Consider the following 16,179-nt stretch of genomic DNA (forward strand, 5'->3'; position numbering starts at 1 on the left):
GAGTGAGAACTGCCATGAATACCGGAGTGTGTGATTATGAGTAATGTCCGTTCTACAGTCTTATACAGTCAGTTGACGTTGTGAAACCAGGAGCTACTGAGGGACTCATAAAATAGCTCAACATATGAGATCATCATAGATCCAACACCAACTCCCCCATGCCAGAGCCTTTAAAAATTTTAAGAGATTCAATGTCCAAACTCTACATGAAGTCAGATCCAAATGGCACTGGTGCTTCTCTAGATGTTCACCCATATTCAATATGTTTGATTAATACTGAACCATTTGTCACCAAAATACTTTTGCTATTGCTGTTATTGGCTTTTAAATTATATTTGGTCTGTATTTCTCTGCTTGGTTAGCAATTTGACTAACTGGACCCCTCCCCGCCCCCATCCCAGGATGTGCAAATTACAGCTTACAAATCCCCAAAATGGGGTTGTGTTAAATGTTTGTTCTAACCCATTAACTTACATTATTCATTTAGAACTTAGTTTAGAGTTTTTTCCTTTTGTCTTGAATAAGTGTCAGTCACTTTTCAATCTCAGGCAAAGTTCAGCAGATAAACACGAGAGAGACTGGTCTTGTTATATTTCTGTCATTTTTTCCTGTTTCATATTAAGCAGGAAAAAAGTCATTAGGAAATCAACGACTGTGATTTCAACAGATTTTCAAGTAAGTCTTTTTAATCTGATTCCTAATAAAGATCAGAGCAGCAAATGCAGACAGCAGAATGGCATATATTGATTCTATAGCTTTGATGTATCCTAAATAAATCTAGTTTAACAAGGCCTGATATATGATTAAAAGGCAAGAAATCATTATTTTATTGTTTTATCAAATTTTCTGTCTATATATCTCTTACAAAATTGTAAAGCAACCTTAAATGCACTATATACATTAGACTTACTACTGATAGGAAGAGAAGGAGGAAGTAAATGAGGAGCTGGAGATTTCTGCAATAGATGTCTTTCTGAAAGGGTAAATATTTTGCACACTGACCTACTGATAATTTTACACTTTATTTATTGAACATATTCTTCTCCCAATTTATTACAAAACTGGGGTCAGAGTCCAGGTTCAGCCATAATGCAGCACCCCTGGAGCAGAGAAGGTTATGGGCCTTGGTTAAGAACTTAAAAGTGGCTGCTTGGCATTGCTTTTATTATTATAATTTTTTTTTTATCAGTAACCCAGGCCTGAGCTGTACTGCCTAAAACAGCATATTGTGTATTGTAGTGCACAGAAGACATGCATATTCAACACTTCAATCCAGCTCTTTCAGGCAGGTATTTCCAAATCCAGGGCACGGGGTTTGCAAAAGTAAAGTACTACACAAGGAGATGGATATGATAAAACCTTCTGAAAATGCTAGTCTAAAAAAAACACCCAATCTGCAAACTCCATTTAGCTGAATAATCTAATTTATCATTTTGTGACAGGGTTTAAAGTAAAATATTCCATATTTAAAAAGGGATGAAATCGTAAAACACTTATGCTTTGGGACCACTGACAAACGAATTCCTAAAAAACAGTTTTACTCTCTGTTTTATAGTAAACCAATAGAGATCTGGTAGGGAAGTGGTAGAATAAAGCTCCATGATTAAGGCTCTGGGTTACTGGTTGGAAGGTCAGAGGTTCAAGCATCACCTAGCTACCACTCTTTCCGCTCCAGGAGCACTACATCATAGTAAACCCAGCTTCCTAACAATCCAGAATGTGTAAAGGAAGAATTTCACTGTGCTGTAATGTACATGTGACAAGTAGTAAGCTCTTTTTTTTCAAGGGTCTACTTCCCCTTATTTTCGCTTCTCCTCCAGGGGCGTGGCACGGCAGCTTCTCGGATTGATGTTTGAACGCACCCGCGTAGCTTTCCCGCGTTTATTTCGAGTGACGTATTTCCTGTCCATGTGATGTTGTCCGGTTGAGCTGTAAAACCGTTGTTAAAGTTTAATTTTCTCGCGTTTCTCGGTGTGATGCACGGCGTGAATCTCAGCGCGGTGCTTTAGGAGAGGAGAACACTGAGCTGCTGGGGTTGTGGTTTTTGGGCTCTCATCCTTGCACATTTCCCTGCTTGCTGATCATCAAACCGGAGGTAGGAGGTCGGTTTGACCACACAATGACCAGCGTTACTTCTACAGCGTGCTTTAAAGTGTATGAAACACAAACCGGAAGTGCGGTTCGCAGTATCACGTAGAGTGAATGGCGAATTTAGGCAGTGAACTAGCAAACAGAAGAACAAGCTAACAGCAATCACAGCTGCTGAAATCTCAATGAGGAGGCAGTGGTGAAGTGGTACAGCCATGAAGATGTAGTTGTAGATGCACTGTTCTAGTTTCGGGTTAATGATTTTGCTAATATTAGAAATGTGCACACATTAAAGCCTTCCCCGGGAAAAGGAAAACAAGTTATTATTTCCAGGTTCAAGCGATGATGATATATAATCATGTCATTTATTGCAGACTTTCAAGTGTTCTGGATGCTTTAATATCAGTCTTGTTATAAAACTATATGTGCAGCATGGATTGCAATTTCCATGGGTAGTCTCCAGTACTATAAAGGACTGAGGCAAAGTTTGAATGTACACATTTTGGAAATATACATCCAATTTCATGCAAGTTATGAGTGTCATATATTTTTAAGAGAGGTACTTGATTTAAAACCACCAAACTGGAAAATCTCTAGTTTGAGAAGATGAAATAGAAATAGTAAGATAACTTCAGTCTAAGAGTTCAAGGACGCAATCAATCCAGCATCAAATTACTCTGGACAAAATCCCCATTAAGGTCAGAGACAAAATTCTCAAGTGCACAGATGCGACACTGTATGCAAAAGCTCAGCCGGTTCAATGTATTGTCTTGCTAATTTTGTATGGTTGTATCAGTTGAACAGGGAGAACAATTTAGAGTATTGGTGCTTTTTAAGAAAACAGACATGTTGCTGCAGATTAAACCAAACATGACATTGATCAGATGACATTGCTTTGACTCTTAATTCAATCACATCATACAGAAAGCAAAATGTCAATGGAAAGTGACATCATGCTGGGCAAAGTGGAAGGTCAGAGTAGAAGAAAGCAATCAAAAATTGTATTTAAGACAGCAGAGGCCATTGTTGTTTTTCATGACATTTACATCAAACTTGAAATTACTGTTGTATGTTTTCCAGTGAACAGACACTTACTACCCACTTCATTAGGAACATTAACCTCAAAAATATTCTTCACATCATAACATCACGACCATCAACCTAAACTGTTGACTCAAGGCAGGTAAGGTGCATAGAGGCCAACTTTCCTCCCTGCCATCTGTGCAGAGTCAAACGTTTAACGATCTAGTTTCTGTGAACCTTCTGTACGGCAGCTGTAGCTGGTCTTCTGCCACCTCAAGGTGTCTTTTACATTTCGTGTTTTTTTTTTTTTTTTTGTTTGGAGAATTTGCTAGAGTTGCTGTAGTGTAAGTTCAGTTTTAGTTTGCGCATTTCAACAAAGTATTTTCTGCATTTATAACTGCTGCTTACAGGACCAACCCATCCAACACTAACAAATCCCCATTTCCTAAAGTGCCCCCTTCAAGAAAAGGCAGGCAATGTTCTCTTGCTGCTGTGTTCATATGCACCACTAGATGTCAGTCTTTACCAGATTTTCCACACGAGGATATTCCCTTTTTTTTAGAAACACATTTGATCATCTTTCTTTAATTAATTAAAAAATATCAATAGAGAAAAAAATCATTGCATCAAAATTTTTCATTCGGCACCATACAACAAATGTGTTCTTTGCAGAAGATTATTTCTTTAATTCCACATTGGTCTGTACACTGTACACCATGTTTGTTAATTGTGGATTCTGAGCTTTTGTGCTCCAGTGTCGAATTCACTGTACTGTAATACATATAATTCTATACTATAATTCCAGATGATGACGGCACCCACCCATACAGTATGCGCTTTTCTCAGTAATTTGATTTAATTCCGATGCACTGAACGTCTTAACCACTTGTTTGCTCTTTCTTATGTAGTCATTTGCACACACCCTGAACAAATAGTACATTGAGCCCAAATTAGTTGTATTGTATCATATGAGGATTGAACAAAGAGCCAACCCAAAGTGACCTGTCATTAGCGCAACGGAGAATAAAGAGAAGAGGAGACCTTTTGGTGTTGAAGTGATCACCGTGGTGACCAGGACTGTGAGGCCACAACTTGAATGGGGTGGGCAGCAGACGTCGTAGAGAAGCTTACAACTGTAGCACTTTGAGGTGGAGCAAATATCAGACTTAGAAATTAACTTACAAATTAGTAAGAAATAAGGGGGGGATGAAGTAACACTCCAGTAGGGGTTTTCGCAGGAGATCTAAAGTGATAACAGGTTACTATGGCAACATATTAATTTGACTATCATAGTGAAGTAGTATGGAGAGACCCCATTTAACAGAGGATTTGTAATGTGAGGATTGCATGAATCTCTCAAGTGAGATCCAGAACTGTTGTCTCATATCTAAATATTAGATTTTTTTAAAGGAATAAAAATATTGCATATGGTGTGCTGTTTTCTCAGAAATTGGCTTGGATTTCATTTGTTTTATTTATTATCCACAGAGTTGAGTTGAGATATATTGTTTGGTTTTTGTGTTTGTGGCCTGTATGTTTTCTGGCCCCTCTGATTTACTGGTGTTTTTATTTTATTTTATAGGATTTATATTTATAAATGGAATTTGTCATTTTTTTCTGGTTTCCAAGCCATTTTAAATGCATGCCCTTTCCTCTCCTAATTGATGGCTAGTGTTGATCGTTGATAATTAGTTGCTAATGGACATTGCTGTAATGGGAAATGTGATGTCTGTGTCAGTCATGAGGTTGAAGACAATGTTCTTTGCGTTCCTATATTTATTGTCTTAAACTCATAGTGACCTTTATGTAAAATTTTGACGCAAAATGCTAGTGATTTGTAGCAGTTTTTGCTGCTGCTTTCTGACTTGTGCGGGAAAATCTGTATTTTATTATGTGTTTATATTTTACGCTCGAGCTTTGCTAGACTCTGCACAGTCCAGTTCTCTGTTCATATGCTCATGATCAAGTAAAACCAAAACTAAAATAGACAGCTACATGTCTGCCCTCTTTCCACTGCTGGCTCCATACTGGCTAGTGCAAGAGCATAAATAAATCAGCCATTACTTCTTCAATGCTTTATTTCTTCATTCATTATAATGAGCTGGAAATGGTTTTGTTTTGTTTTGTTTTTTTTCCACATAATCTTGTCAGATCATCTTCATATTCTGTTTATTTTGTGTCTGATTATGCTGATGTGATGTGAGTTTTTGGGAAATTCCTGCTGTCCTTTCCCAGCTGTTTCCCAGCTCATTTGATTTTATCTGCATTTATATCTTGGTGTTTTCCTTTTTAGGGAAAGATGTACTAGGATGCTCTTTGTGGAGTCGTATTAAGATCTACTGTGATATATTGGCCCTGCTCAGTAGTATCTCTATGGGTGGACAGGACACAAAGCAATGATCTCTTGCCACCTGTAGTTTTTAATAGCTCCCCAAAAATGGGTATTAAAGTAATGAAGATAGGGAAGTTTAATCTCATAAGGAGTAAGCCTGAATGCTTTTAAAAAGATTGAAGGGGGGGGAATGGAGGTTGAATCTGCTTTCAATCCCAGTTGCAGCTGGTCTGTCACATTAGTCATGTTCAAATATTCATCGGTGTGTTGTTTTGTTTTGCTAGTTTTTTTACTTCCATACTGCCAACTTTAGACAGTTTTGGCAGATGCTCTCCAAGCGCTCGTAGTAGATGGATTTATCACTCCAGTGGAACGAGGCTTTTTGTCCTGCTGAATGTGATTATGGAGCCTCTCTAGCCTGTGATAAGTTTAATGTTTTCTCAGTAAAAAGACTGACTTTTCTCATTCGTATGCCATGACGCAGGCTGCATTTTATTGGATGCGTTTCTTTTGTCTTAAAATCGTGATTTAAAAGAGTTCTCGATCACTATAAAACTGCCCCAAAATTCCAGCACAAGATCCTAACCCTTTTTACACACTTTTTTTTTTTTTTGTTTTTTTGCGAGTTTGGGTGGTTGGGTAATTAAAAGTGGAACAGAGTTAATGCTGCCACCTTGCAGCTTCTTTTGTGTTGAAATTTAGTTACTGTCTGTATAGGGTTTTGTATGTTTCTCATATATATTTTGGATTCTCCAGTTTTTCCCACTTCTCAAAAAATGTCAGTCAGTGGATCAACTGTACATGTATGTGTGTCCCGTCGGGGGGTGTTCCTGGAATGGGCCTCGGATCCACTGCAGCCCTGACCAGGATAAAGTGTCTATTGAAGAGCCAGCTGCTTTTATTATTTCTACATACTGTAGTCATCTGTGTTACACAGTGCTCTATTGTTTTAATACTAATTTTAATTGAAAAAAATAATATTTTACCACACTGTTAAATTTCATTTTCAAATGCTAACTTTTTAATGTTACCTTAATGCTTTTTTTAAATGTATTTTTCATTTCATTTTTTCGCTTCTTTTTTTTAATGCTGCTTACTTTTTAAAGCTTTGTTGCTAAGTTAATTTTGCTAGTTAACTAGTTCATTTCAGTCATGTGTGTTAGGGTAATAATAATTTAATAATAATTACCAAAAACATGTGATTTGATGGTATTTTTTCACTCCACATCACGTATGCAGTCTGTGCCTTCACTGGTTTGGTACAAAACGTAAAAGCAGTTGAAAGCCTGTGTTTTAGTGATGTTTAAAGCTACAAGTGCCATCACTTATGAGGTAAACTGATACAAGCTCCAGCACACTTGTGCAGTATTGTACTGAGTAATGTACTCATTTAACCGAATATTTTGCTAGCTTTGTCAACGCACTCCCACCTCCTCGTCTGTTCTATCTTTATTGAAATTTATCCATGAATCATCTATCTCTGTTCATTTTCCCTCCTTTTGCTGTGTTCGAGGGGCCTTCTAAGGGGTTTCCTCCTTTCTGTTCCAGCTGGGTTTGTTGACACACGGTCAATCCTGGACCCCAACACCCCACCTCACCCACATCTCCCTTTTTTTTCCTTCTCTTTCCAGCTTCTCTGGGCAGTAAAGCTGCCACAGCTGTGAGCTGTATTAGCATAGCTGCCCAACAGAGGGGGAACACTAAATATATTACAGCCATTAGCTTTTGTTTGTGAGGTGACAGTTTTAAAACATTGAAGCCTTTCACTATCCAAAGCAAGAGAAGACAAAAGAGCCGCACTGTGATTTTGGTTTTAACTGCCGTTTAAATATAGCCTCAGAAGCTTCTGGATACGAGACTGAGGGACCTGTTGCTCAAATAAAGATGATTAATAAATAGCCTAAAAACACCTTGATGATAAAGTGCCTACATTAAAACAGATTAAATGGAATGAACATTTGACTGGGTAAATTGTGGCTTTTTTAGTTGGTTGGGAGGGAAAAAAGTCCTTTCAGTCTTTCTCAGGCATCTTGTGGCTGATTTGTGTAATTCTCTTGTTTTACAGATTTTGTCTATAGTCTCATTTTGAAGCAGTATTTTGGTTTTGTTCATTGAGGATTAGTTCATTATATTTTGATAAATGTTCTATTAAAATGTCACATTTCTTGCTTGTGGCACATTGTTTTCCCCCAAAAGCCATATTTCAGCCCATCATATTGGTTATTCTTCTATTAATATCTTATGTAATATTTGTGATCAGTTATTCTGTTAATATGTAAACTGTTAATGTAAATTTTGTTTAGTTAATTCAACATGGCTTTACTTCTAAACACTGACCCTGGAGACTTAATACATGGGAAAAAAATCTTCTTGAAGAAAGTTTGATAAACAATTATTTAAAAAAAATCTTTTAATATACAAACTCAGTAAATAAGCTTTTAATATCGAAAGTGAAATAATGCCTGTTTAAGGAAAATTAATACAAATCTTCAGACCAATCAGATGTAAAAGCTTTTTTACTGTGCTATTGCATTACATAATACAGCACCGCATGCACTTCTGCAGCTGCAGTCATGAGCAAAGCAAAGATAAACCGGGACAGACGGAACAACCAGCCTGGATTCAGTAGAGTGACCCGCAGCTCCATCAGCTTTCAGGAATCCGCTTCATCATCTTCGCAGCAAACCAAACCCTCAGACTCCGTTCTACTTGATGACCTGAGCCTCATGAGAGTAAGCGAGCTGCAGGCCTCATTAGCACGGTGAGATACTGCGCTGGCTTTCTCAATTGCACTAATCAATCTGTATTGTACAATATGACGAGTTCTACTATCTTTCTAGGAAAGGGAAGCTATCAAAAGCAGGCACTGATGTCAGTAAAAGCACGTCAGGTCGCTCCGTCCCACTGGGAGCTCTTGAGACTGTGGGCCGTCTAATAAAGCTCGGTCGTGTGCGTAACGTGGTAGTGGTGGCTGGTGCTGGAATCAGCACAGCCAGTGGCATACCAGATTTTAGGTAAGCATTCCGAAGCATTGCACTGCTACACAACAATTCTCTAATCTGATTGGTCAGAAGGTATTGATTCTTCTTACGGCTGCTCCTGTTAGAAGTCGCCACAGCAGATCATCTGTCTCCACACTACTCTGTCCTCTACATCTGCCTCTTTCATTCCAACTACCTGCATGTTTTCCTTCACCATATCCATAAACCTCCTTCTTGGCCTTCCTCTTTTCCTCCTTCCTAGTGGCTCCATCCTCAGCATTCTTCTACTGATATACCCCATGTTCATCCTCTGCACATGTCCAAACCATCTCAATTCTGCCTCCCTCACCTAGTCTCCAAAACATCCTACATGCTCTGCTACCTCCAGCTCTACCTCCTGTCTTTTACACAATGCCACTGTTTCTATACCATACAACATCACAGGTCTCACCACAGTCCTATAAACTTTTCCGTTCACTCTTGCAGATACTCTTCTATCACAAATCACTCCTACTATCACTCTTCTCCACCCACTCCACCCTGCCTGCACTCTTTTTCCTCACTTCTTTAACACACTCTCCATTACTTTGCACTGTTGACCCCAGGTACCTGAACCCCTCCACCTTCACCACCTCTTCTCCCTGCAACCACACCACTCCACTGCCCTTCCTCTCATTCACACAAATGTACTCTGTTTTACTTCTACTGACTTTCATTCCCCTTCTCTCCAGCACATACCTCCACCTCTCCAGGCTCTTCTCAACCTGCTCCCTACTCTCACCACAAATCACAATATCATCCGCAAATATCATAGTCCACGGAGACTCCTGTCTGACCTCGTCCGTCAACCTGTCCATCACCACTGCAAACAGGAAAGGGTTCAGAGCCGATCCTTGATGCAGTTCAACCTCCACCTTGAACCAGTCTGCCATTCTTACTACACACATCACTTCTGTCACACTGTCCTCATACATGTCTTGCACCACCCTCACATACTTCTCTGACACACCTGATCCCCCTATACAATACCACAACTCCTTTCTCGGCACCCTGTCGTACGCTTACTCTAAATCCACAAACAAACAAAGCAACTAGTTCTGACCTTCATTATACTTCTCCATCAACATTCTCAAATCAAATACAGTATTCCCCCTTTTAGCGCAGTGGTTATGTTCCAAAACCGTCTGCGATAAAAGGACGCCACCCCAAAAATGCTATTTTATGTATACAGTACTTTATTATTATTCAAAATATAATTATGAATTTCATTATTTCAACATATAACTTCATAAAAACAATTCCCTATAAGGTTTTTTTGTCTATCATGCTATCCGGGGGAAAATCAGCGAAACAAATTAGTTATGTGGCAAATGAAATTCCGCGATAAACCAGGGGTGTCAGATTCGGGGATTAGTCTATTGCATCTGTGGTGCTCTTCCTTGGCATGAAACCATACTGTTGCTCACAAATGGTCACTTCTTCTCTCAGCCTGCCTTTTACTACTGTTCTCTATAACTTCATGGTGTGACTGATCAACTTTATTTCCCTGTATTTACTGCAGGTCTGCACATCTCCCTTATGCTTAAAGATCGGTACCAGCAAACTCCTTCTCCATTCCTCAGGCATCCTCTCACCTTCCAAAATCTTGCTAAACAATCTTGTTTAAAAACTCTACTGCCATCTCTCCTAAATATCTCCATGCTTCTACTGGTATTTCATCTGGTCCAACCGACTTTCCACTCCTCTTCCTCTTAATCGCTACTCTCACTTCCTCCTTACTAATCCTATCCACTTCCTGCTTCACCTTCTCCACATCATCTAACCTTTTCTCTCTCTGATTTTCCTCGTTCATCAGCTGCTCAAAATACTCTATCACTTCTGCAGTAGTTGCCCAATCATCCAGCACCTCTTCACCACCCCCACCACCTTTCGTTTTCCTCCTTTTGTTTCCACCATCTTAATCTTTTTCAGTCCTCACTCTCCTCGTTGACTTCTTCACCTTCAAAACCATCCTACAGACCACAATCTGATGCTGTTTCCTGCCCGCACATTACAGTCTCCAATCTCCTTCTGGTTGCATCTCCTACATAGAACATAATCCACCTGTGTGCACCTTCCTCCACTCTTATACGTCACCCTATGATCCTACTTCTTAAAATACGTATTCACCGCTGCTATTTCCATCCTTTTAGCAAAATCTACCAACATCTGCCCTTCCACATTCCTCTCTTTAAAGCCATACCTAACCATCACCTCCTCATCACCTCTGTCCTCTTCACCTACATACCCATTAAAGTCTTCCCCAATCACCAATCTTTCATTCCTAGGTACACCTTCTACCACTTCATCCAAGTCATTTCAGAATTTTTTTCTTCTCCTTCATCTCGCAACCCACTTGTGGAGCATAGGCACTGATGACATTTATCAACACCCCTTTAACTTCCAGCTTCACGTTTATCACACTATCAGAAATTCTCTTCACCTCCACCACACTCTTACTGTACTCTTCCTTCAGGATCACCCCTACACCATTTCTCTTTCCATCCACACCATAACATATCTACCTTTCTCCTTTCCATCATATCAGCTACCGCTCTCCCTTTACCAGTCATAGTACCAACCCAAACCTCCACTTTCCTTCTCTCCTTCTCCTCCTTAGGCCAAATGTAGCTCAATTTCCACCGGTACCCTGTTGGCTAACGATACCTGTGGTGGTCGTTGGTAATCCGGGCCTCAACCGATTATGAATTTCTTGTTTGTGATCCACATATTTGATTTGGCACGTTTTACGCTGGATGCCCTTCCTAACACTTGTATGATAAGAGCCCATAATTTAACCATATAAAAAACTATTTAGTACCAAATAATTAATAGCTTTTGCTTATGTCAGGTTTGCTGTTAGGTGATGTTCATGAAGGAAATCATGAAATCGTTTTTACAGTAATATTTCATTCTGTTTTAAAGTTAGTGGCTCTTTTAAGCTGTCCATTATAAGTAAAGCTTTCAGGATATAGGACTTTGTGCTTGAGGTCTCTTTGTAGCATGATCATTTTCAAGTTTTTATCACGAGCAGTAATTTATGTCACAGCCATTTCTTTGTGCGGTCTTTCTTCCATCAGAACACCTGGCACGGGCTTGTACGCCAACCTGAAAAAGTACAACCTTCCCTATCCTGAAGCCATCTTTAATATCGATTACTTCTCCGATGACCCTCGTCCTTTCTTCTCGCTGGCCAAAGAGCTGTACCCTGGCAGACATCGACCCAATTACATCCATTACTTTATCCGCATGCTGCACCAGAAAGGTCTGCTGCTCCGAATGTACACGCAGAACATCGACGGCTTGGAGAAAAGTATGTTAAACAAAGTTTTAATAGATTTACAGCCATATTTCTTTTTTACAAAATGCAGCAGTGGAAAAAGTCTCTCTTTTCTTCGTAGTGTGTGGTATTCCCGATGACAAACTGGTAGAAGCTCATGGAAACTTTGCAACAGCCTCCTGTCACTTGTGCTACACTCCTTTTCCTGCTGATGAAGTTTTTTTTCCTTCCTCTATCTCAGAAAGCCATTATGAGCGACAGCGTCCCCACATGCTCGTTTTGTTCCGCCACAGTCAAGCCGAACGTCGTGTTTTTTGGCGAGGATCTGCCTGAAACGTATTTCCAACATGAAACGGACTTCCCCAAAGCCGATCTGCTCATTATCATGGGCACTTCTTTAAAGGTCAGACTCAATCAAATCTACAGGAGGAATTTAAATTGATTATGGTAGTTGTATACACAAAGCTGTTTTTTTGGCGGGGGGGTAGATTGAGCCCTTTGCCAGCCTGGTGAACACGGTAAAGCCCAGAGTTCCACGTCTGCTGCTTAATCGACACGCAGTGGGACCGTTTGAGCAGAAACCCCTGAGGAGAGGAGACTATGTGGAGCTGGGAGACCTGTTGGACTTGGTCCAAAGGCTCTCTGAGATTGTGGGCTGGCACACAGAGATTCAACACCTGATGAAAAGCAATGAGAACGGGGTATGTAGTGGTGTTTAGCATGTTATTTTAAGTATAATTCCAGGTTCATGTGATATGTTAAATTGTTTTATATAAGCTTAGTTGATCCTGCCAAACTGTCCATTGTTAACAGCGCTATACAAACTAAATTGAATTTAGTATGAATGCTATTGATTTAAAACTGCAATTACACTGTCCCAAAGCAGCTTTAGAGATTAAGATTAAATAAAGTTAATTAATTCAGTGCTTTTAAGTTTGTTTCTTATAAGGTAAATAAAAAAACGTATGTAACCTGCTTGTTTTATAATAGTTCAGTCCTAATCTCAGTGAACTGTCTGTGCTTGTTTCCTTAGTTGCACATATAGTAGTTCGAAAGTCCTTTAGTGGATTATAAATCTAACCATGGTCCTGTTGTTTAGTAGCATAAAAACTTTCCCTTCACTTGAACTGGGAGACCCAAACCTTTTCCAACATGAAAATGCCCTTATGCACAAAGCGAGGTCCATGATCTTATATGGGTTAGAGAGAAAAATCTTGTGTGCTATAGACCTCAACTGTATTAAACACCTTTAGGATGAAATGGAACACTGACTGCACTCCAGACCTCCTACATCAGTATCTGATTTTACTAATGCCATTGTTGCTGAATGAACACAAATCTCCACATCCACTCTCCATAGTGGAACAGTGGGACATTTTTCCAGAATAGTGGATGCTGTTATAACTGCACATTTAAAGGACACGCTAACATGAGCTAGCTTTCAGTCTAGTGGCTATACAGGTTATCTTACTCCAATTACAACTCACAAAATTCTAAATTTGTTGCCAAAATAGTGTGCTATATATGAGCTGTAGGTGGTGCATTCTGAGCGTGAAATTAGCAAATACATTTGAATGAGGACACGCCATTCTGCTTTGTAAAATAGTTTTTTTTGCTTGAACTTTTTTCGAGACATGTTATATATTCATATTCAATTGAATCTTTCTTAGGTTTTACCGAGCATCCCCATGGTGATCTCCGGTTCTCACTTGGAGAGCGAACAGCAACACCGGGTCTGCTCCTGCAGCAACAGCGAAGAGAGCGACTCGTCAGAGACGGACAGCAAGAGCACTTGAGCTCTCGACAAACTCCAGTCACCTGCTGTTCCAGACGTCTACGCTTACTATTCTCCTACCGGCCACGTTATCCTGCTTTTTATTGAAGGTGATGTGTGGGTGTCTTTCTTGACATGTCAAAGGCACTACGCTACCGCTGTAAAAATTTCCTGGGATATTAAAAAAATACTAATTAATATAAATAATAGAAAATATTTAATTATCTACACATTCACAACTTCTCTGTCCTATGTATGTTTTACAGTTTTAAACTTGATGCAAGACAGAAAGTAGGAGATTGTTGGACATAACCAGCGGCATAGGCATGTCCCTGTATGCGTGTTGGGTCAAAGTGTACTCTGTAGAACTTGGAGCAGGTCCAGCTCTGAGAGGACAGTGCTAAATTAGCATGGGAGGCGTGACCTCCTGAGTGTGTAGTGCCCCGCTGTGTGTGTTTTCACAGGCACTGCAGTCTCCAGGTCGGGGCCTCCCTCCAAAACTCTAATAAATGTCTCTGCTTGGCAACAAAGAACCAATATCCTGCTGCTGTGTGTGTGTGTGTGTTTGTGTGAGAATGTGTATTTGCTTCTTTGTGTCAGTGTGAGTAAATGGTGGCCAGAGGGGTTGTGAGTGAGAGGACGGTCATTTTGTTTGCCGGTGTGTAATTACGAGAAAGCGATCATTACATTTTGCACAGACGACGAAATAATGCTGTTGTTCTGATCGTATCCACTCACATCTGCTTCTAGGTGCTTTTATAAGTCAGTCAGTCAGATTTGTTCAGTTTTAGATTTACGTATGGAATTTTGGTTTTAAAAGTACTTTAGTGTCATCCCTTATTGGTTGTGTAAACTCTAGATCTGAACTTTTTTTGGGTGCAACCTGGAATTCCCAAATGCTGCTTTTTTTTTTTTAAATGACATGCATTGTATCTGTTTATTGTTTTCTGTATTAAAATTTTGCCTGCCTCTTCATTTTAGTGAAATCATCAATGCTCTCCACTACTTTGCCCAATCCAGACTTAAATAATACATTTTCCTTAAAGGGGCCTTTCAAAACACTCAGACACTGTACAGTAAAGTGAAATAATAAAATCATACAAACAGCTATTTAACTTATTTAATTTAGTCAGAAAAGCTCATCTGAAAAGAGGAGTTTTGAGGCAAGATTTAAAAGTGGACAGTCAGTCACTTTCTCGTATTGATTGCAGAAGAGAATTCCAGAGATGAGGAGCAGCCCAGCTAATTCCCCCAAACCCCACAGTGACTAAACGGACAGCAGGGACGGCGAGGGAAGTGGATGAGAAAGATCTGAGCGCGCACTTTGGGGTGTAGGTATGAAACAAGTCCGAGAGGTATACAGAGGGTACAAGATTATGAAGAGCTTTAAAAATGAGGAGTAAAATCTCTTCTGCTTCTGAATAGAGACCATGATTTCTTTCTTCTTTTTTCTAATTACCAAATTAAAGAGATTTATGTAGTTAGTGAATCTATTATGTAGTTTGCATTCTTAGCAGCATTTTTCTACAAAATGATCAGCCTCAGATACATTTCTTCCTCCTTAAACCCATAAGAGCCATTTTCCTAGTATGGTGCCTATTTCTGCACCTTAACTATATTCATCTATAGGCACTTATAACAGCAATGCAACCAAATGAACACACTGACATTTGTCATTTAAACAGCGTTTAGTACAGTATAAAAAAGTGACCGATTACAGAGTGTATATTTATCATACAGGTGTATAGTCATGGGGAAAGAAAAAAAAAAACCTGATTTTCAAAGTTGTGACTGAATGCGGGGACAGAGTGTCAGATAAACTGGGAAACAAACAAGTAGTGAAATGTGATTTAATTAGTCATTTGTTTTTTGCTTAATTTACAATTCACCATCCATGCTAGTTTATAAGAGAGAAATAAAAATGGGATGCTTGCTTGAGGCAAGCAAACCTTTAAAATATTATTGACTTGAATCTGCATTTTAAGTGTTTGTGTTCCCAGCACTTTATAACAAAGAAAAATCCCAGGATTTTTCAGTTCACAGAATAACAAACAAATTTACAGAAAGTTCATGCGTTCACCCAAAAAATACATAAAATAGGCGAGGTTTGGTGTTTGGTTTTCAGTTAAAAGTAGTGGATGTATGAATAGATAAATGTTCAGTAAACCATGTAAAACAAAACTGGCTAAAGTTTTTTTCTCTTTATTTTAATGATTGTAAAACTTTTTTAACTACTATTTATCTAAAGAAAAATTTTAATAAATTTAACCAGGGGGAAAAAAAAAAAAAAGAAACAAGTCCTAAGCTCTAACTTGTGCTGAATAATGGACTTTAATACAAACATTAAATTTCACTGTAAGGCCATAGACATATAAATACACTTTTTATAATAAGATTTGTACAAGTGTTTTTCAGCACAAAAGGTAAGAGCTTGTGGTTTCCCTTTCGAGAGAAAGAAGGCTAAATGTTCAAAAGTCAGTGAAAATCTGAACACAGCTCTTGTGCACCACAGCTCCTGTGTAACATGCTAAAGACACGTTACACATTACATGACAGGTCATCTTTTTTATCTATCACTTTTTTTAATTTTTTTAAACAAGCCATAAATGTATGAACCATTCCCTATTATCATGTAATTTCAGCATTCTATTCAATAATAACA

At 39.0% G+C, this 16,179-nt stretch overlaps 1 protein-coding gene across 1 annotated transcript; it reads left to right on the plus strand.

Moving 5' to 3' along the window:
• The first annotated feature begins 1,820 nt into the window (after window positions 1-1,820).
• Window positions 1,821-14,492, plus strand: si:dkey-103i16.6 (uncharacterized protein LOC557125 homolog). Its single transcript, XM_046864174.1, is given in 8 exon segments — window positions 1,821-2,095; window positions 8,009-8,204; window positions 8,284-8,457; window positions 11,544-11,776; window positions 11,865-11,938; window positions 11,940-12,146; window positions 12,232-12,444; window positions 13,414-14,492. Coding segments are annotated over 7 exon segments (1,215 nt in total). The 5' UTR covers window positions 1,821-2,095; window positions 8,009-8,016; the 3' UTR covers window positions 13,540-14,492.
• The last annotated feature ends 1,687 nt before the right edge of the window (window positions 14,493-16,179 follow it).

The sequence above is a fragment of the Silurus meridionalis genome, chromosome 13 (assembly GCF_014805685.1).
Source record: "Silurus meridionalis isolate SWU-2019-XX chromosome 13, ASM1480568v1, whole genome shotgun sequence".
Lineage (NCBI taxonomy): Eukaryota > Metazoa > Chordata > Actinopteri > Siluriformes > Siluridae > Silurus > Silurus meridionalis.